Source organism: Mustelus asterias, chromosome 23 (genome assembly GCF_964213995.1).
Source record: "Mustelus asterias chromosome 23, sMusAst1.hap1.1, whole genome shotgun sequence".
Classification (NCBI taxonomy): domain Eukaryota; kingdom Metazoa; phylum Chordata; class Chondrichthyes; order Carcharhiniformes; family Triakidae; genus Mustelus; species Mustelus asterias.
Window position 1 is genome coordinate 22,552,256 of NC_135823.1, and position 22,639 is coordinate 22,574,894.

Genomic DNA, 22,639 nt, shown 5'->3' on the forward strand with positions numbered 1-22,639 from the left:
CAGATGATTAAATGTAGCTGAAACAGTTTTTAACATCTGCAACGAACACCTCAGAGAGATGATATAAATATAAACGTGGAGTCAGACCCTCAATTAAAACAGTCCCTGGGAAGAAAATCAGCACATCACACATTTATCTTTCTTAAACCATTTATCTTGTCGAGCGTGGACTAGATTTTTACCAGGACAATTCCAGCGCTTGTGCTCAACATCATGGATGAATGCAAGCTCCCAATTTGACATCCCTCATCTGCAGGCATAGTTTCCCAAAATAGTCGAGCTTTGCGGTATTTTTATTCTTCATTTCAGCACAGGTATTAAAGTCACCTCTATAATCTGGTGAGAGTGCTGTGAGGTGTTGGTAGTTTTGCTTCGGGAGGGGACCGGAAAAAAATCCTTTTCGGGCAATTAATTATTTGAAGGAAAACTGCAAATGCTGAAAATCTGAAGCAGTAATGACGTGAAAAGAGAAAAGTTGCATTAATCCTGCAATTAAAACGGAGAGGTAAAGTAGTATTTTTTTTGTTGAATCAGAATGAAAAGGGTAAAAACAGCAGCTGCCCTATTAGAGAGAAGTAGTAACGGGTTAAAAGCGTCAGCCAAAAAGAAAGTGTGAGAAATCAGCTCTGGGACAGCGGAAAACTTTAGCACACACAAAAAAGGACATGGAAATTCCATCCACTTGGAAGTCATCTAAAACTGCTGCCCATATCCTAAGTTGCACCAAGTCCAATTCACCCATCACCCTACAAACTGCAGATCAGGAACCAAAACACATGTTACTTTCACCTTGTAGAAAGCGAATAAGAGCATTAACATTGTAGGTGGGCTGACTAAAGACAAACCAAATCAATGTTGACATACTAGCTTCAAGATAAAATGTAAGTTCTTCAAGTAGATATTGCAGTAAGAGAAAACTTGCTCCATATCTAATTGTTTTGTGCAGAGCAAAATATTTATGCAACTTTCAAAAAAACAAATCTAAGAAACTTCCCTTTACACTTTACTTCAAGCTTTTGCTGCCTGGTTCTGATGGATTTTAAAATTCCTATCCTTTTGTTCAAATGGGCAGCAAGGTTCCCTAGCTTTGTTACCCCTTCCAGCCCTACAGGTCTCTGGGATCTTTATGCTCTCCCAATTCTGGCCTCTTAGAACCATAGATAGAACCATAGAAAATTACAGCTCAGAAACAGGCCTTTTGGCCCTTCTTGTCTGTGCCGAACCATTTTATGCCTAGTCCCACTGACCTGCACTTGGACCATATCCCTCCACACCCCTCTCATCCATGAACCCGTCCAAGTTTTTCTTAAATGTTAAAAGTGGAATTTACCATTTACCACTTTATCCGGCAGCTCATTCCACACTCCCACCACTCTCTGCGTGAAGAAGCCCCCCCTAATATTCCCTTTAAACTTTTCTCCTTTCACCCTTAACCCATGCCCTCTGGTTTTTTTCTCCCCTAGCCTCAGCGGAAAAAGCCTGCTTGCATTCACTCTATCTATACCCATCAAAATCTTATACACCTCTATCAAATCTCCCCTCAATCTTCTACGCTCCAGGGAATAAAGTCCCAACCTATTCAATCTCTCTCTGTAACTCAGCTTCTCAAGTCCCGGCAACATCCTTGTGAACCTTCTCTGCACTCTTTCAATCTTGATCTTCTCTGATTTTTCTTTGTTCCATGATGTGGAGATGCCGGCGTTGGACTGGGGTAAACACAGTAAGAAGTCTCACAACACCAGGTTAAAGTCCAACAAGTTTATTTGGCAGCACAAGCTTTCGGAGTACTGCCCCTTCATCTGGTGAGTGGGAATTGTGTTCACAAACAGGGCATATATAGTTACAAACTCAATTTACAAGACAATGGTTGGAATGCTAGTCTCTACAGGTAATCAAGTCTTAAAGGTACAGACAATGTGAGTGGAGAGAGGGCCAAGCACAGGTTAAAGAGATGTGTATTGTCTCCAGCCAGGACAGTTAGTGAGATTTTTGCAAGCCCAGGCAAGTCGTGGGGGTTACAGATAGTGTGATATGAACCCAAGATCCCGGTTGAGGCCATCCTCATGTGTGCGGAACTTGGCTATCAGTCTCTGCTCAGCGACTCTGCGTTGTGTGTCATGAAGGCCGCCTTGGAGAACGCTTACCCGAAGATCAGAGGCTGAATGCCCGTGACTGCTGAAGTGTTCCCCGACTGGAAGGGAACATTTCCTGCCTGGTGATTGTCAGGCGGTGTTCATTCATCCGTTGTCGTAGTGTCTGCATGGTCTCCCCAATATACCATGCCTCGACATCCTTTTCTGCAGCGTATCAGATAGACAACGTTGACCGAGTCGCAAGAGTATGTACCATGTACCTGATGGATGGTGTTCTCACATGAAATAATGGCATCTGTGTCGATCCGGCACGTCTTGCAGAGGTTGCTGTGGCAGGGTTGTGTGGTGTCTTGGTTAGTGTTCTGAAGGCTGGGTAGTTTGCTGCAGACAATGGTCTGTTTGGGGTTGTGCGGTTGTTTGAAGGCAAGAAGTGGGGATGGCCTTGGCGAGATGTTCGTCTTCATCGATGACATGTTGAAGGCTCTACAGAAGATGTCGTAGTTTCTCCGCTCTGGGGAAGTACTGGACGACGAAGGGTACTCTGTCCGCTGTGTCCCGCGTTTGTCTTCTGAGGAGGTCGGTGCGGTTTTTCGCTGTGGCACGTTGGAACTGTCGATTGATGAGTCGAGCACCATATCCTGTTCTTATGAGAGCATCTTTCAGCGTCTGGAGGTGTCTGTTGCGATCCTCCTCATCTGAGCAGATCCTGTGTATACGGAGGGCTTGTCTGTAGGGGATGGCTTCTTTAACGTGTTTAGGGTGGAAGCTGGAGAAGTGGAGCATCGTGAGGTTATCCGTGGGCTTGCGGTATAGTGAGGTGCTGAGGTGACTGTCCTTGATGGAGATGCGTGTGTCCAGGAATGCAACCAATTCCGGAGGCTAGTCCATCGTGAGTCTGATGGTGGGATGGAACTTGTCGACGTCATCATATAGTTGTTTCAATGATTGTTTGTCATGAGTCCAAAGGAAGAAAATGTCACCGATATATCTAGTGTATAGCGTTGGTTGAAGGTCCTGTGAAGAGGTCTTGTTTCGAACCTGTGCATAAAGATATTGGCATATTGAGATGCGAATTTGGTCCCCATGGCTGTTCCGTGCGTCTGGATGAAGAACTGGTTGTTGAAGATGAAGCGGATGAGTTGTAGAATTGCATCTGGAGATTGGCAGTTGTTGGCGTTGAGTACTGAGGCAGTTGCAGCAATGCCATCGTCATGGGGGATGCTGGTGTAGAGTGCCGAGACATCCATTGTGACGAGGAGTGCTTCTGGTTCAACTGCTCCATGTGTGCTGAGTTTGTGTAGGAAGTCCGTAGTGTCGCGACAAGCTGGGGGTTCTTTGTACAATGGGTTTCAAGATGCCCTCGACGTAGCCGGAGAGGTTCTCACACAGGGTCCCATTGCCTGATACGATGGGACGTTCTGCACACGAGGACGGCCTCAACCGAGATCTTGGGTTCACGACTTGCCTGGGCTTGCAAAATCTCATTAACTGTCCTGGCTGGAGACAATACACACCTCTTTAACTTGTGCTTGGCCCTCTCTCCACTCACATTGTCTGTACCTTTAAGACTTGATTACCTGTAAAGACTAGCATTCCAACCATTATCTTGTAAATTGAGTTTGTGTCTATATATGTCCTGTTTGTGAACACAACTTCCACTCACCAGATGAAGGGGCAGTGCTCCGAAAGCTTGTGCTGCCAAATAAACCTGTTGGACTTTAAACCTGCTGGTGTGAGACTTCTAACTTTTCTTTGTTCCCTCAGTTGTGGCCATGTCTTGACTGCCTCGGCCCTGAACTGTGATAATCCCTCCTGAAATCTCCGCTTGTCCAGTTCCCTCATTTAAGATGCCCATTAAAATCTACCTCTGTACTAATGTAATGTAAGATATATAACAAGAAAAAGACAAGAAACTGGGGGAGAAATTAGAGTTTCAAATTGCTGGAAATGCAGTCTGTCTCCAAGGGGAAAGAGAAGCACCGAGTGTATCCTGTCGGATCGGAGTTCCGTTGGCTTCCATGGAGGTGAGATAAGCCAGGCTTTCTTCCCCTCGTTGCTGTAAAATAACCTATTCTGAAATTGCTGATACGTGTTTGCAGGACGAGGACTTCATTCCACTGGTTGTGATTTTTCTCTCCCTCTCCTTGCAATCAAGTGGTGTGTTAATGTATGCCATCACACCTCTAACATTCACTGCAGGAGGTGTTGGGAAGCACCTCACATCTGTGGGACTTCATCCCAGCAAGGAGTCAGTGCCTCAGGAGAGATGGAGAATAAGAGCAACAAGATAGTTTGGGGGAGGGGGGATTAAACTCTTTGTTAAAAATTAGGAGCAAATAATAGTTTACTGCAGCTCATAACTCTTATTTTGTATTGGGAGACTCTGTTGTTGATGTTTTCTTAACTTCCATATCACGAGACCCGAATCTCAGCCCTGATTGAATTCCCCTGAAGGTTTAACTTGTGGTAACTTCAAAATGCCAGAACTCTTTGAACTCACTCAAATCACCACTTTTCATAGAATTGTAGGATAATATAAGCATGAAAGATGGTCATTTGGCCCAACATGCCTATGTTCGTGCTTTGAAAGAGCTGTCCAATTAGTTCCATAGCCCAGCACGTTTTCCCCTTAAAGTATTTGACAAGTCTCACTTTGGAAGCTGTCATTGAATCTGTTTCAACTGCCCTCGGGCATTGCATTCCTGATCATTCAAACTCTCAGCTTAATTTTTCTTCACGTCGCCTCTGGTGCTTTTGCCAATTACTTTCAATCTATTTTCTCTGGTTACTGAGCTGTTTTTCACTGGAAACAGCCTCACTACTCCATCAAATTCTTTATGATTTTGAACATCTCCACATCCCCCCCCCCCAAAGACTGTCAGGGCATTGGAATGAGTTTATCACAGCTGAACTTGCTGCTGTCATCACTCAGTATTCGGCTAAGGGTCAAACAAAATAGACCTCCTGTTATTTCTCAAGATACCTTGACTGGAATGTCTGGAGTTGGGCTTGAGTCAGATCACCTTTTTGTTTCTCTCTTCCTCGTTGACAGGCTGCAATAAACACACTCATTAATCTCGTCAATCGTAAAGATGGGAAGGAAAGCGAAGTCACAGCAGGCACCGGAAAGAAGAAGAAGAAAAAGGAAGGAGGAATTTTACAGAGACCCATCATTTGCATCTGTAATGACCAGTTAGTATTTATGTTAATAATGGAATTCCTGAGCATTTTCTCTTTTGGTTTCAGATTCCAGCATCCGCAGTCATTTGCTTTTATTTATGTAGTAAAAACCCCTCTGGCTCACGAATATCACTTAACTACCCTCTGAAGTGGATGATTAGGTATGACCTTGCTGGTGCCACCCACGTCCCATGAAATAATAAAGAAAAAGCATTTCTGTGGCACCTCTTGTATCAGAGGGAACATAACGTATCAAAATGAAATTGTGTTTGCAGCTATAGGGTGGTGAGTGTGTGTGTGTCATAGCTGCAAGCAGTGTGATGTGCCTGCATTGTTGTGTATCTATGAACACAAGCAGCTATCTTCAGTTCAGGACTTATTATTTCCTACAAATATTCCGAGTGTATTTCCAAAGTCATGCTATTGGTTGAGGGAGTCAGTGAAGTACTTGGTGTGATGCTAGGCCCAACTGTGCCATTGGCTAATCTCAGCTGAGAATAGCAGTACGTCTGGCACATTCACTTCAAGACTTCTGGGTTAAAAAGAAGCAAAGTTGGCCAATGTTCCGGCACTCATGGCCTCACCTGCACATTTGGGTGTGTTGGGTGAGGGAAATGTTGAGATTGAGATGCTTTTTACACCCAAATAGTTTGTTGACTGTCACTGGTCACACACAATGAATGGCCAATGGGGGTAGTAAGGGAAAGCAGCTGGTGCTCTGGACTGCACCACAAGAGTCAATACATCCAGGGGCAGTGTGGCTCAGTGGGTAGCACTCACCTCCGAGTTGGAAGGTTTGAAGTTCAAATCCCACTCCAGCACTTATGCACAAATCTAATCTATTTCTGAAAAAAGAAACATTTTTTGACTAAACTTTTTATTTTGCACTTGTCAGGACAATTTGTAAGAATATCAGTGGAAGGGAAAATGACAATTTATATTGTATGAGAAAAGAGTGCAGATTGGTTGGCTAGTGGACTCTTAATTGGGAGAGGTGTTGCCATGGAGAATGTGCCAGTTGACTGTCAACTCCCAGGCATTGTTGAAATTTAAACCAGACAACTTGACTATGGTCAATGCATTGCCCTGAGGAATGAACCAGCGAATGGTTGTCACTTCATTTGTTTAGCTGAAATGGATGCAATATTTGTACATATTCTTCTGTTTATCCGAAAGACTGGTGGATCGTATCATATAGCATGCCCTTTTCACTTTTCGCAGCTGTTTCCAACCAGCCAGTGCTTGCAAAACTCCAAACACAGCATCCAACGTTGGATAGAATTACATGATTGGACAACATTTGCTAAATAATCTTATGTGCTAAGAATTACACTGACAGCCAATTCAAGATTGTCAGTCAGGCTCACAGTATGACACATTTACGTGCACTAGAAGCTGCATATATTTAATACATAGCCCTGTTCTTTACACACACACACAGCCTGTATATACACAACACCTGTTTCAACTGAACAAAATTAGTGGCAGTATTTGTTGGTTCATTCCTAAGGGCAATGCATTTACCAATCAGTCAACCTGCCTGGTTTAAATTTCGATCAGTGCTTGGCAGTTAATTATCAATCACTATCAATTGGTGCCTTCTCCATGACGCTGCCTCTACCAATCAGCATCCACTTGCCACCGAGACAGCACACTCTTTTCTTTCAATGGGCGGAATCTTACCAAAAAGTGTCAGGGTCTGACTGAAAACTGGCGTGTTTCTCTCCAGAGAATCAGCCGGGTTTGCTCTCCAGAACTTGCGGCAATTTGTTAAAAAAACGGGTGGATGTGTTTCATGCTGTCATGACAGCCTGAACAGAGCAAAAAATAACCTCTCCCACCTCACCATTCCCGCGGATGGAGAAAGTGGACTCAAGATCGACCCCAATATAAATTTGTTTTCCTTTTGCTTTGGTATTCTCATGAATTATCCTGAATAGTGCAAGATGAAAAGCTTCAACAAAAAATGTCTTGTTTTTCAACAATACTCATGTTCTATACTACCAAGTGTCTATTTAAATCTAATCTGAGTTAGTAATTCAATGCAGTACTTCATTATCAAAGATGCTGTGTCTGGAATGATACATTAAACCAAAGCTTTCTCCACCATCTTGTGAAAGATCCTCTGGCACTACTTTTAAGAAGAGCAGGGGAGGTTTCCCCCATGCCATGACCAATATCTATCCCTCAACCAACAACATGAAAAGAGATTATCGGATCATTTTTGCATTGCTGTTTTTGGGAGTTAGCATTGTGCAGATTGACTGCAATGTTTCCTGCACTATAAAAGTCAATGTACTTCAAAAGCACTTCTTTGAAGACATAAATTAAAATGTTTTGTAAGATTAATAAGCAATGTAGTTCATCATGGTTGTACTGTGTAATGATGTTACAGCTTGTATATAATTTTGAATATCTGAAGTACTAACTAACACACTTTGGTCACAGGTACGTGCCGTCTCTGAGACAACTGAGGCAACAAGCTTTCACATTAACCTTCCCTCCAACCTTGCCCTCCAGACTCGTTCAAAGGCTGCATGAGGTTGGTATAAAGCACTAAGGTCAAACCATAGTGCCATTAGGAAACTGGCCAGACACTTGTTTACGATGGGAAAAATATTTTGAGTCAACACCCATTATAACAAACAAAAACAGAAATGCTGGAAAATATCAGCAGGTCTGACAGCATCTGTGGAGAGAGAATAGAGCCAACGTTCCGAGCCTGGATGACCCTTCATCAGAAGCATTGGCTCTATTCTCTCTCCACAGATACTGTCAGACCTACTGAGAATTTCCAGCATTTTCTGTTTTCGTTTGATTCCATCATCCAGTGTTTTGCCTTACTAGTTATAACAATTTATTTAAATGTTTATTTATTTGGAATGGGGAGGGAATTTAATGTAGTTTTGATATTTGTAATATTTATAGAATCATATAATTGTTGCAGCGTAGGGGGAGGCCATTTGGCCCATCATGTCTGCACCGCCTCTCCACATGAGCAATTCCCTTATTGCCATTTTCTTGCCTTTTCCCCATCACACTGCACATTCTCCCTTTTCAAATACAGCCAAATTCTTTGGCTCACAGGGCTTGGGCTGAAAGGGCGAGGCAAGGCTAGTTATTTTTTACCCAACCCTATAAAGGATAAGGGCAGGTATGAGTGATCGGCCAGTTCAGTGCTTCCGATGTGGGATGTGGGAGTTCCTGCAAACACCTAGCTTCCCAGAGGTTCACATATGTGCCAGGTGCGTGGAACTGCAGCTCTTGAGGGATCATGTCAGGGAACTGGAGCTGCAGATCGCTGACCTTAGTCTAGTCAGGGAAAATGGGAGAAAAATTGACAGCAGTTATAGGCAACTAGTTACACCGGGGCATCGGGAGACTGACACGTGGGTCACAGTTAGGAGGAGTAAAGGGCAGAAGGGTAAAGTACTAGGGAGGACTCCAGTGGTGGTCTCTCAAAATAGGAAGGGCTTGGTGACAGGTGTGAGAGGGGAGGGGAGTGAACAGTTAGAAGAGGGGTCACCTGTGGTTGTCCCACTCCAAAACAGGTATATTGTTTTAGATAGTGTGGAGGAGTGTGCCTCTCCAGGGGTAAGACACAGTGACCAAGTCACTGGCACACAGTCAGGCTCTGTGGCCCGGAAAGGGAAGAGAGGGGTTAGGAGAGCGATAGTGGTGGGGGATGCATCAGTTAGAGGCACAGACAGGCGATTCTGTGGGGGCGAACGGGACTCCAGGATGGTAGTCTGCCTACCTGGTGCTGGGGTCACGGATGTCTCCGAGCGGACAGGAGGCATATTAAAAGGGGAAGATAAAGAAACGGATGTCATTATACACATTGGTGGAAATGACGTAGATAGGAAGAGTAGGGGGATCCTAAGAGAGCAATTCAGGGAGTTGGGAAATAGGTTAAAAAGTAGGGTCACTAGGGTGGCCATCTCTGGGCTGCTCCCAATGCCTCGTGCCAGTGAGGCTAAGAATAGGGAGTTGGTACAAATGAATGCCTGGCTAAAGGACTGGTCCAGGAGGGAGGGCTTCATTTTCATAGATCAATGGGAGGTTTTCAGGAGAGGATGGCACCTGTACAAGAGGGAGGGGTCACAACTAAGTTGGAAGGGCACAAATATCCTGGCTGGGAGCTTTGCTAGTGCAGTTCGGGGGGGTTTAAACTAGTATGGCAGGGAGGTGGGGATCAAACTATTAGGTCTATAAGTGTGGTGGCTGGGGACGAGCTTGGGGCTGGGACAAGGCTGGCAAAGAAGAAGAGCACTCTGGGGGAGGACGACCTCACTGAGCCTGGAGGTCTGGAGTGCTTATACTTCAATGCAAGGAGCGTAGCAGGTAAGACAGACGAACTTGGGGCCTTAATGCGCACGAGGAATTTGGATGTGGTTGCGGTGACAGAGACTTGGTTGAAAGAGGGACAGGACTGGCAGCTGAATATTCCAGGGTACAAGTGTTTTAGGCGAGACAGAGGAGGGGCCAAAAGAGGTGGGGGAGTAGCGGTATTAGTTGGAGAGCATATTACAGCGGTGCAGAGGGAGGACAATTCAGAGGAGTCGTGTAACGAGTCACTCTGGGTGGAGCTTAGAAACAGGAAAGGCGCAGTCACTATGTTGGGGGTGTACTACAGGCCCCCCAACAGCCCAAGGGAAGTGGAAGAATGGATATGTCAGGAGATACTGGATAGGTGCAGGAAATATAGGGTTGTTGTAGTGGGAGACTTCAATTTCCCTGGTATAGACTGGAAATCGCTGAGGGCAGGGACTCTGGATGGGGAGGAATTTGTAAAATGTGTACAGGAGGGTTCGTTGGAACAATATGTAGACAGCCCGACTAGAGAGGGGGCTATACTGGACCTGGTACTGGGGAATGAGCCCGGTCAGGTCTTCAAAGTTTTGGTTGGGGAACATGGCAGGTAGGATAGCTGAGGAACAGTGGAGGATTTTTAAGGAGATCCTTTTCAGTTCTCAGCAAAAATATATTCCAGCAAAAAACAAGGATTGTAAGAAAAGGGAGAACCAGCCGTGGATAACGAAGGAAATAAAGGAGAGTATTAAAATAAAAACAGCTGCGTACAGAGTGGCCAAAAATAGTGGAGAAACAAGTGATTGGGAAAAATTTAAGAAACAACAAAGAGAGACTAAGAAAGCGATAAAGAAAGGAAGGACAGACTATGAAGCTAGGCTAGCAATTAATATAAAAAATGATAGTAAAAGTTTTTATAAATATATAAAAAGGAATAGAGTGGCTAGAGTGAATGTTGGACCCTTAGAAGACGAGAGGGGGGAGTTAATAGTGGGAAATGAGGATATGGCTGAGTCTTTAAATAAGTTTTTTGTGTCGGTCTTCACGGTGGAGGACACAAATAGTATGCCAAATATTAACGATAGAGGGTTGGCAGCAGGAGAAATACTTAATACGATTAATGTTACCAGAGAGGCAGTGCTGGGTAGACTAATGGGACTGAAGGTGGACAAGTCCCCGGGTCCGGATGGAATGCATCCCAGGGTATTGAAAGAAATGTCAGAGTGGATGCGTTAGTGATTATTTATCAAAACTCGTTGCATTCTGGGGTAGTGCCGGTTGATTGGAAAACGGCTAATGTTACGCCGCTGTTTAAAAAAGGAAGGAGACAAAAGGCGGGTAACTATAGGCCGGTCAGCTTAACGTCTGTAGTAGGGAAAATGCTGGAATCCATTATTAAAGAGGAGATAGCAGGGCATCTGGATAGAAATGGTTCGATCAATCAGACGCAGCATGGATTCATGAGGGGAAAGTCGTGCTTGACGAACATGTTGGATTTTTATGAAGATGTGACTAGGGCGGTTGATGGAGGAGAACCGGTGGATGCGGTGTTTTTGGATTTCCAAAAGGCGTTTGATAAGGTGCCCCATAAAAGGCTGCTGAAGAAGATTAGGGCACACGGAGTTGGGGGTAGTGTGTTAAAGTGGATTGGGGACTGGCTATCCGACAGGAAGCAAAGAGTCGGAATAAATGGGTGTTTTTCCGGTTGGAGGAAGGTAACTAGTGGCGTGCCGCAGGGATCGGTACTCGGGCCGCAACTGTTTACCATTTATATAGATGATCTGGAGGAGGGGACGGAGTGTAGGGTAACGAAGTTTGCAGACGACACAAAGATAAGTGGAAAAGTGAATCGTGTGGAGGACGGAGAAGATCTGCAGAGAGATTTGGACAGGCTGAGTGAGTGGGCGAGGATATGGCAAATGGAGTATAACGTTGAGAAATGCGAGGTTATACACTTTGGAGGAAATAATAACAAATGGGATTACTATCTCAATGGAAACAAATTAAAACATGCTACCGTGCAAAGGGACCTGGGGGTCCTTGTGCATGAGACGCAAAAGCTCAGTCTGCAGGTACAACAGGTGATCAAGAAGGCAAATGGGATGTTGGCCTATATTGCGAGGGGGATAGAATATAAAAGCAGGGATGTCTTGATGCACCTGTACAGGGCATTGGTGAGGCCGCAGCTGGAATACTGTGTGCAGTATTGGTCCCCTTATATGAGGAAGGATATATTGGCATTGGAGGGAGTGCAGAGAAGGTTCACCAGGTTGATACCGGAGATGAGGGGTTTGGATTATGAGGAGAGGCTGAGGAGATTGGGTTTGTACTCGTTGGAGTTTAGAAGGATGAGGGGGGATCTTATGGAGACTTATAAGATAATGTGGGGGCTGGATAGGGTGGAGGCGGAGAGATTCTTTCCACTTAGTAAGGAAGTTAAAACTAGAGGACACAGCCTCAAAATAAAGGGGGGTCGGTTTAAGACAGTTGAGGAGGAACTTCTTCTCCCAGAGGGTGGTGAATCTCTGGAATTCTCTGCCCACTGAGGTGGTGGAGGCTACCTCGCTGAATATGTTTAAAGCGCGGATGGATGGATTCCTGATCGGTAAGGGAATTAAGGGTTATGGGGATCAGGTGGGTAAGTGGTACTGATCCACGTCAGATCAGCCATGATCTTATTGAATGGCGGGGCAGGCTTGAGGGGCTAGATGGCCTACTCCTGCTCCTATTTCTTATGTTCTTATGTGGCAAATAGTGACCACAATTCTGTTAGCTTTAGGATAGTGATGGAAAAGGATGAGTGGTGTCCCATGGGTAAGGTGTTGGATTGGGGGAAGGCTAACTTTATTGGGATCAGGCAGAAATTGGCAGCTCTTGATTGGGAGAGGCTGTTTGAGGGTAAATCCATATCTGGTATGTGGCAGTCTTTTAAGGAACGGTTGTTAGGGCTACAGGACAAGCATGTGCCTGTAAAAAAGAAGGATAGGAAGGGTAGGATTAGAGAACCGTGGATAACCAGGGAAATTGAGGGACTGGTCAAAAAGAAAAGAGAGGCGTATGTTAGGTCCAAGCAGCTAAAAACGGAGGGAGCTCTGGAGGAGTACAATGAAAGTAGGAAAGTACTCAAACGGGGAATTAGAAGAGCAAAAAGGGGTCACGAAATGTTCTTGGCAGACAGGATTAAGGAGAATCCCAAGGCATTTTATTCATACGTTAGGAACAAAAGGGTTGTTAGGGAAAAAATCGGACCTCTCAGGGACAAAAGTGGGGACTTATGCTTGGAGCCCAAAGAAGTAGGGGAGATCCTAAATGAATACTTTGCGTCGGTATTCACAAAGGAGAGGGATGTGTTGACTGGGAGTGTCTCTGAGGGGAGTGTTGAACCGTTGGAGAAAATCTCCATTACAAAGGAGGAAGTGTTAGGTTTGTTAGAGAATATAAAGACTGACAAATCCCCAGGGCCTGATGGAATCTATCCAAGGCTGCTCAGGGAGACGAGAGGTGAAATCGTTGGGCCTCTGGCGCAAATCTTTGTCTCGTCACTGGACACAGGTGAGGTCCCAGAGGATTGGAGGATAGCCAATGTGGTCCCGTTATTTAAGAAGGGTAGGAAGGATAACCCGGGTAATTATAGGCCGGTGAGCTTGACGTCCGTGGTGGGGAAGTTGTTGGAGAAGATTCTTAGAGATAGGATGTATGTGCATTTAGAAAGGAATAAACTCATTAACGATAGTCAGCATGGTTTTGTGAGAGGGAGGTCATGCCTCACTAACCTGGTGGTGTTTTTTGAAGAAGTGACCAAAATGGTTGACGAAGGAAGGGCCGTGGATGTTGTCTATATGGACTTTAGTAAAGCGTTTGACAAAGTCCCTCATGGTAGGCTAGTGAAAAAGGTTGGATCTCATGGGATAAAGGGGGAGGTGGCTAGATGGGTGGAGAACTGGCTTGGTCATAGAAGACAGAGAGTGGTAGTGGAAGGGTCTTTTTCCGGCTGGAGGCCTGTGACTAGTGGTGTACCGCAGGGCTCTGTATTGGGACCTCTGCTGTTTGTGATTTATATAAATGATCTGGAAGAAGGAGTAACTGGGGTGATCAGTAAGTTTGCGGACGACACAAAACTGGCAGGACTTGCAGATAGTGAGGAACATTGTCAGAGGCTACAGAAGGATATAGATAGGCTGGAAATTTGGGCAAGGAAATGGCAGATGGAGTTCAATCCTGATAAATGCGAAGTGATGCATTTTGGTGGGAATAATGTAGGGAGGAGCTACACGATAAATGGAAGAACCATAAAGGGTGTAGAGACGCAGAGGGACCTGGGTGTGCAAGTCCACAGATCTTTGAAGGTGACGTCACAGGTGGAGAAGGTGGTGAAGAAGGCATATGGCATGCTTGCCTTTATAGGACGGGGCATAGAGTATAAGAGTTGGGGTCTGATGTTGCAGATGTATAGAACGTTGGTTCGGCCGCATTTGGAATACTGCGTGCAGTTCTGGTCGCCACACTACCAGAAGGACGTGGAGGCTTTGGAGAGAGTACAGAGGAGGTTTACCAGGATGTTGCCTGGTATGGAGGGGCTTGGTTATGAGGAGAGATTGGGGAAACTGGGGTTGTTCTCCTTGGAAAGACGGAGGATGAGGGGAGACTTAATAGAGGTGTATAAAATTATGAAAGGCATAGATAGGGTGAACGGTGGGAAGCTTTTCCCCGGGTCGGTGGTGACGTTCACGAGGGGTCATAGGTTCAAGGTGAAGGGGGGGAGGTTTAACACAGATATCAGAAGGACATATTTTACACAGAGGGTCGTGGGGGCCTGGAATGTGTTGCCGGGCAAGGTGGTGGAGGCGGACACACTGGGAACGTTTAAGACTTATCTAGACAGCTATATGAACGGAGTGGGAATGGAGGGATACAAAAGAGTGGTCTAGTTTGGACCAGGGAGCGGCGCGGGCTAATTGTTCCTTGTTTCTCGTTTCAAGGCTTCATTCTATGATCATCTTGCTGGTGCCAGTACAGAGCGAGACTGCGGATAGTTGGGAACCTGTCTCGGGGGCAGGGAATTCATATGGTGTTCGTGGAAGTGGAAATGACTAGGGTTGGGAAGCATTTTCCGATCAGGGCCAGTGTGATCTCCTGGACTCGTTTCGATCGCCTCAGGGGGTCGGAGAGGAATTTCCCAGATTTTTTTTCCCCATATTGGCCCTGGGGTTTTCACTCTGGGTTTTCGCCTCTCCCTGGAGATCACATGGTCTGGAATGGGGGGGTGGGGGTGAGTTAATAGGTTGTGATGAACAAAGCATCGTAGCTGTGAGGGACAGCTCGGTGGATAGGATATTGGTATGTAGATAGGCTGGAAAATTGGGCGGGGATCCTGGATTCAGGATTCAATCCTGGACCGGGGAGCGGCGCGGGCTTGGAGGGCCGAAGGGCCTGTTCCTGTGCTGTATTGTTCTTTGTTCTTTTGTAAAGGTCTGATTCCCATTTTGAATGTTTTGATTGAAGTTGTTTCCACCAAACTCCGGCAGTGCATTCCTAACCCTAACCACTCACTGCAAAGGATTTTGTTAACTATCGCTTTTGCTCCTTTCGCCAGTTGCTTGTAATTTCTGTCCCCTCACTCTTGACCCTTTCACAAGTAGGGAGAGTTCATCCCTGTTTAAACTGTCCAGACCCCTCATGATGTTGAGTATCTCTATCAAATCTCTTCTCAGCCTTCTTTTCTCAAAGGTCAACAGTCCCAACTTCTCCAACCTATTGTTGTAACTGAAATTCCTCATCCCTGGAACGTGTCTTGTGAGGAATAGCAGTGACATCATATTGTTATTGGACTCGTAATCCAGAGACCCAGGATAATGCTCTGGAGGGCCAGGTTCAAATTCCACCACAGCAGGTGGCGAAATTAGAATTCAATAAAAATTTGGAATTAAAAGTCTAAAGATGACGATGAAACCATGATCGTTAAAAACCATCTGGTTCACTAATGCCCTTCAGGGAAGGAAATCTGCCATCCTTACCTGGTCTGGCCTACATCTGATTCCAAACTTAAATTACGCGCTGTACACCAAGGTCTGTGTCATTAATATACATCAGGAAGAGCAAGGACCACTGAGAACTCCACTACAAACTCTCCTCCAGCCCAAAAAACATGCATTAACCACCAACAGTATTACCCTCATCAACATTCTGTTACCTCTCCAAGTTAGTTGAACGCTACTTTCTCTTATGGAATCCAGACCTGCTTTCTACAATTAGCCTGCCTTTGTCCGTGTGATTATTAATTTAGTTTCTGGAAGTTTCCCACCACCAAAGTCAAACTGACAGGCCTGTAGATTAGCTGGGCTAATCTTTACACCTTATTTTGAACAAGGATGTAATGTAAGTACAGTTTTTCCTCATCTTAATTTCTATATTTTTTGTCATCCAAGGAGCTCTGGATTTGTTTGCCTCACTTTTACCTTTTGAGCGAATATACCATGACTCTGTCCCGAATCATCTCTTCTTTGAAGGTAGCCCGTTGATCTGCCTGTTGATCTAGCTACTGTTCTTCCTGCCAAACTTTGACTTCGATTAATTCAGCCCAGATCCATTCTTATCCGAATGAAGTTAGCCTTCCCCCAGTTAATTATTCTTACTCTGGATTATTCTTTGTCTTTTTCTATAGTCTGCCTAAATCTTATTATACAATGATCACTGTCTCCTAAATGTTCGCTACTGACACTTGATCCATTTGGCTCACCTCATTTCCAAGATGTAGTACATCATTGGACTGGAAACATACTGCTGTAGAAACTTCTCCTGAACCCACGCTAGGAACTCTTGCCCCTTTCTGCTCTTTACACTAGTACTATCCCAGTCTATATTTGGATAATTAAAGTCCCCCATTAGAGCTACTCTACAATCTTTGCATTGCTCTGTAGTTTCAATGCAGATTTGTTCCTCTACATCCTTCCCATTAGTTGGTGGCCTGTCGACTGAACCAAATAATGTAATTGCACTTTTTTTGTTCCTTGACTCTAGAAAAATAGATTGGATCCTTGACCTCTCTTGATATCCTCTTTCTCCAGCACTGCAATGCTCTCAATAATACTGCCGACACTCCCCCTTTTCTTATCTTTCCTGTACACATTGTATCATGCTCACACATGCACATGCTCTCCTTTGAACGCGCATGCATGCTCACCTACGTGCGCTCTCCGGCACGCATGCTACAGTAATGTATGATGTCCACTGGTACAATCTGTTGGAGCTTTGGCCTTGAATTTTGGCACTTAAATGTTATTTTATTTGAATTAACACCTTCCCAGTCTACCTTGGGTAGATGTAGACCTTTCCTCCCCCCCATCTCCTGATTTTTATTTTGTTTGGCTCCAATGGAAATGGAGTTAGATGGTAATGGTTACTGATTTTATCTCTGTGTGCAGCTGAGATTTTGAATTTGTTGGTGAAGGCTTAGCTTTATTGAAGGATAACTGCATTTCTGTCCTTTAACACCCCCCCCCCCCCCCCCCCCCCACCCTCCGTCCCCCATCCTCCAAACTCACTCAGATCACCAATAGAACAGGGATGAAGGCAGACATGGGAATTCTTCTGAGTCTGTGTGAGAAAGCAGAGAATGACATCCGCTCGTGTATGAACACTTTACAGGTAAGCAAGGGACTGACTTTTTATTGCGCATTCGGATCATACTGCTGGAAAGTCTTTTGCCTCGATCAATTGTTGCTTGGTTGGGTTGTTGAGGCAATGTATTCCTGTTAAATGTTGCTATGCTACTAATTAATATGTTGGTAGCTTTTACTTTCTTGGATTGGTTTCTGAGAATTGTTATTTTCCCGAATAGGTAACTTTACAGGTAAGCAAGGGACTGACTTTTTATTGCGCATTCGGATCATACTGCTGGAAAGTCTTTTGCCTCGATCAATTGTTGCTTGGTTGGGTTGTTGAGGCAATGTATTCCTGTTAAATGTTGCTATGCTACTAATTAATATGTTGGTAGCTTTTACTTTCTTGGATTGGTTTCTGAGAATTGTTATTTTCCCGAATAGAATACATTTGCCTCTGTTCACCAATGCCAGTGGGGAATTAAATCAGTCTTATTGCAGAACATATTTTCTCAATTTTATGCTCCAATGTTTTTGCTAACATTGGCAAGCAGAAAAAATTGGGCTCCTTATCCCTGATTTGGGAGCATAAGAAGTCAGTCCAGACTCTATTGTTTCTTCATATAGTGAGTGTGCGTATCTGTGTACAAGAGCATGGGAATGTGTGCATATGCATGTGCATATCTTCCTGATGCATGTATTTAAGAGTATCAAATGTCAGAGGAGCAAGCTGAATTGGCTACTCCACTGACCATCACTGTCTTATGTTCTGGAGGACATTTTGAAAGGCCCCCGTGGAAGGCCATCTGTAGCACAAGGCAGGATTTATAACCTTTTTGTTTCTACGGCCCTCTTCCCATCTTTTAACAATTCTATGGATATGCTGGAACACGATGTAACTTTTTTAAGAATACCTTCTGTCCTGTTTAAAAACTGGCACGTAGTAAAAATCCGCAAACCAAAAAGATTAGATGGGTCACCATATACAATGGTGTTCCCATGTATCTGTTGCCCTTGTCCTCCTATGTGGTAGAGGTTGCAAGTTTCGAAGGTGCTGTTGAAGGAGCAATGGTGAGTTGCTGCAGTGCATCTTGTAAATGATTTGGGGTCTCTCCTACTCAGTAGCAGCAACGACAACACATCAGCCCAGCCCACATCAGTGCACTGAATTAAATTCCTCCTTTTTGAAATAGGTTAAAAAAGGAAATATATGGCCTATTTCAAGTTCTCATTCTTAGCAGTAAATGGGGCACCACTGACATCGGTAGTGATCAGTCTCTTTTTTTTTTGTTGACCCTGCTGGTAGAATGGGAATTTTAGAAGATTTTATCCCTGGAGTTGCAGAGCCGCAGAATAAGATCCCCTGCTGTAATTTGCACAGGCTGGGGCTGTATTGCCGTGTTTCTTTCTGTCTGCAGCACCCATTGTTAAAAATTAATCATTGCCTGTTTCAGAGGTCCCACGAGTTATTGGAGGAAGGTGGAAAATAAAAAAATTACCCTTTTTCATTTGGGTTATGCTAATTCTTTCTATGCGCGGTTCTATACAATCTGAGCTGTCAGCTGAATGATTTGGTTATCAGATAGCATCAGCAAAGGAAGTAATTTTGTTCAATTTGATTTCACAAGAATACCAGCATGTGCTGTTCTTCCGATTTATACCATTTAGAGTTTCTGAAATTAATCCTGTTCTTTTCTTAAACCCCTGCTTTTGAACGATTGCTGGAACTAGATCTCTGCACTGCCTATCTTTCTTTCTCTCCCTCCTCCTCTCTCTTCTCTCTCTCTCTCTTTCACTCTCCTCCTTCTCTCTCTCTCTCTCTCTCCCCTCTCTTCCCCCCCCCCCCCACCCCGCCATTTAGGATCGGATGTTTTCCTCCTTCCCAAATGATGCCATTTGCACAATTAGCAAAGACTATGGGACTTTTCACCATTTGGTTGTCCTCCTTCAGGACCTTTGCAGTGTTGGAAGCTTTTAAGCAGAGAGAGGAAGCACTTTCCATTGATCTTTGCACATCAAATTAATAATTAAAAGGGCAGGTGATAAGTGCTGAGCATAAATCCTACTTTTGAACATCGAGAGACCGATGCCAGGCACTTTGCGGAAAGATTGTGATTCCATAAATGAACAATCTATAAATTGAGAGTCAGACCGGGAAAGGGGAGAAATTTCCAATACCTTTCAGTCGAGTCTGGCTGTAGGAATCTGGCTCTCTGTGACTGAATTCCGAGCCCCTCGCTGACCCACCCCAAATCATTTTAGCTTGGTTTCTCTTCAATCTGTAGCTGTCGAGTTGTCGGGCTGTTGTGATGTTAATGGAAACAATGTTTATATAGCATGTTTAATATGGTAAACTGTTCCAAGATACTAAGCAGGCATGTCCTCGGACAAGAACTTAACATTAAACCACTTAATTAGGGACAGGCGGCCAGAAACTTGGCCAAAGAGGTAGATTTTTACGGAGCATCTTAAAGGAGGAGAGAGTGTTCAGAGAGGAAAGGATTCCAAACCGTCGGACCTAAACCAGGGGCCTGTAGCCCGAGGCTCCGGGGCCCTATGCAGCTCTTTAACACATCAATTGCAACTCACCATCTTTTTCAGTTGGATCACAATGTGAAAAAAGCCATAACAAATTAAGTAAAGAAAGTAAAAAGCATGTCTTTATTATGGAGATAAAAGGTCGTGCTGCACCTTACGGTTGGTTTCGAGTCATTATTTTTAACAAAAAAACAGCATTATACACTAAATAAACCTGTTTGACTGGTATCGCTACAGTATGGTTATCGATAATGCCTTTGATTCAAGGACCAGGTTTTATGGTTGCAGTCATTATTGTTTATAACAACAACGACAGAAAATGCTGTGAAATATCGGCAGGTCTGACAGCACCTGTGGAGAGAGAACAGAGCGAATGATTCGAGTCTGGATGACTCCTTGCTGGAGCTGGAGACAATAGAGGATACGATGGGGTTTATACTGTTGTGGTGAGGGAGGGGGATGTGATGGGAGTCTGTGGGGGCTGGATAGAGAACCAGTGCTTAGGTGGAGGCTAAGGAGAGATTGACAAAAAATGTCATGGACAAAAGGGCAAGGAAGGTAAATGGTGAAGATCATGGCAAAGAAGGGTGCTGATAGCGGCATATTACAAGATCAGAAGGTGTAAATGATGGAACAGAGCAGGGTGTCAAAGGACAACATTAGACATGTAACAGATGGCCCCTACTGGGGTGGGGGAGGGGGGCCGGTGGTGGGAGAAAAAAGATGGAAAGCAAGATTTTTTTTAAATGAATATAACTGAGATGGTGAATTATTCTGAATGTGCTATTACAAGTTATATTTTTAATCACTAATAAGCTAAAAAAAAGTCTTAATTCTATGCATCTTAAGTTAGTTGGTTTTAAAGATGATTTAACTGGCAAAATTTTAACTTAAATCAAAAAAATTAGAATTCAGCGTTGGTTCTATTTTAATTTTTGTTTCTCTTGACACTGATGCCTAAATTCAACGTGTTTGATATATGCAATATGTGCATTCTGCCAGAGACACTTGGTAATTTGCCAAGTATTTGGTTTAAAAGTGCTGAATTTTCATCCTGCAGCTCCCAATAATTGTAGATTTTTTTTTTAATTTTGAAAAAGCTTTTCATGTAGGAGTTTGCTGGCCAGCCCAGACATGCCCAATAATGTGGCAGCAATGAAAATCAGCAAGTGTGCAAGAGACCAGAATTGGAGGAGCACAGATATGTGAGGCCTGGAGAGCTGAGGGCCAGTGAGGGATTTGAAATTGGAATGATCATTTTAAAATCGAGGCGCTGCCAGGCTCGAGGGCAATGTAGGTTAATGAGTACCCGAGGCAATCTGTGAAGGGAGATTTCCTAGATTTGTGCTGCTTTTTAAATTGCGTCAACATTTTGCTCTCAGAAACAATTGGGTATGGAGCAGTTCTTTCCTTCCCGTCTGGGCGGGAGTTTACAGCTGGTGCTCCGATCAGCTGTATACAAAACAAAAGCAGTGTGGCTTTAAAATTCCTGACCTTGTCTATAATAGCGCCACCGAAAGCTGAAATTAATTTCGGTCACTGTATTGATAAAGCAGTACGTTGTGAAGTTAAGTGTTTGCTTAAGTTAACTTCCGTCATTGGTTTAACTCAATCATTGCAGCCCGTTGCACAGAAAGAGGACTGTGGGCCTGGTGTATCAGTGCTTCCCTTTGCTGTGCAATCCAGAGTTAATCCCAATGTCCCATTGTCATCTTTTATCTTCCTCTGTTCCAGCAAACCTCTGCCTAGAGAAATTTCTCCTAACCTCTCTCCTTACACTTTGTAACAATTTTAAATTGTTGACTGCCTCACCAATGTTAAATCATCTCATGTTCTCTGCTTCGTTGAACTTAGTTCCACTATCTGAAGTCTCCCCTCATAGCCATGGTTTTCCATTCCTGATATTCGCACCATAATCCAACAGTGCTAGAAGAGGCCATTTGGCCCATCGAGTCTACACCAATTCTCCAAAGGAGCATCGCAGCCAAGCCCTCCCCTCCCCTCTATCTCTGTAACCCTGTGCATTTCGAATCAGAGTCAGAGAGGTTTACAGCATGGAAACAGGCCCTTCAGTCCAACTTGTCCATGCCGCCCTTTTTTTTTAAAGCCCCTAAGCTAATCCCAATTGCCTGCATTTGGCCCATATCCCTCTATACCCATCGTACCCATGTAACTGTCTAAATGCTTTTTAAAAGACAAAATTGTACCCGCCTCTACTACTACCTCCTGACAGCTCGTTCCAGACACTCACCACCCTCTGTGTGAAAAAATTGCCCCTCTGGACACTTTTGTATCGCTCACTTCTCATCTTAAACCTATGCACTCTAGTTTTAGACTCCCCTACCTTTGGCCAATTTTAACCTGGCCAATCCACCTAACCTGCACTTCTTTGGACTGAGTGAAAACCAGAGCACCTGGAGGAAACACACGCAAACACGGGAAGAAATGTGCAAACTCCATACAGACAGTGACCCAAGGCTGGAATTGAACCCCGGTCCCTGGCACTGTGAGGCAGCAGTGCTAACCACTGTGCCGCAGTGTGCTGGTGAATCTACACTGTAGTCTGATTTGCTGCCCGTACTGTAATGGGGTGCACGAACCTGCTCACACCACTCTACTGTGACCAAGAAAGGCTGCTTAGTTGTTGCAATTCCTTCCACTGATCTCATGCATTTGTACAGTGCTTTGTCACGCTGTTTGTACAGTGCTTTGTCACGCTGAAATATTGCAAAGCATTTCACACAGTGCAGTCAAACACAGTAGACATTTTCAGAAAGTAACAACTACATACAGCCACAAGATAATGGTGCAATGTAGATTTTTTTGGTATGTTGGATCAGTGACAAACATCGGCAAGGTTCCTTGGCCTCCTCAATTGCGCCATTGTTAGGGGGATCTTGCTGCGCATAATTTTGCTGA

At 44.4% G+C, this 22,639-nt stretch overlaps 1 protein-coding gene across 1 annotated transcript in view; it reads left to right on the top strand.

The window, feature by feature from the left end:
- The window catches only part of chtf18 (CTF18, chromosome transmission fidelity factor 18 homolog (S. cerevisiae)), a 108,690-nt gene that overhangs the window by 25,917 nt on the left and 60,134 nt on the right, over positions 1-22,639 (top strand). Inside the window, exons 11-13 of the mRNA XM_078239795.1 lie at positions 5,146-5,285; positions 7,722-7,815; positions 17,130-17,228. Coding sequence (XP_078095921.1) covers positions 5,146-5,285; positions 7,722-7,815; positions 17,130-17,228 — 333 coding nt within the window. The remainder of the gene's footprint in view (positions 1-5,145; positions 5,286-7,721; positions 7,816-17,129; positions 17,229-22,639) is intronic.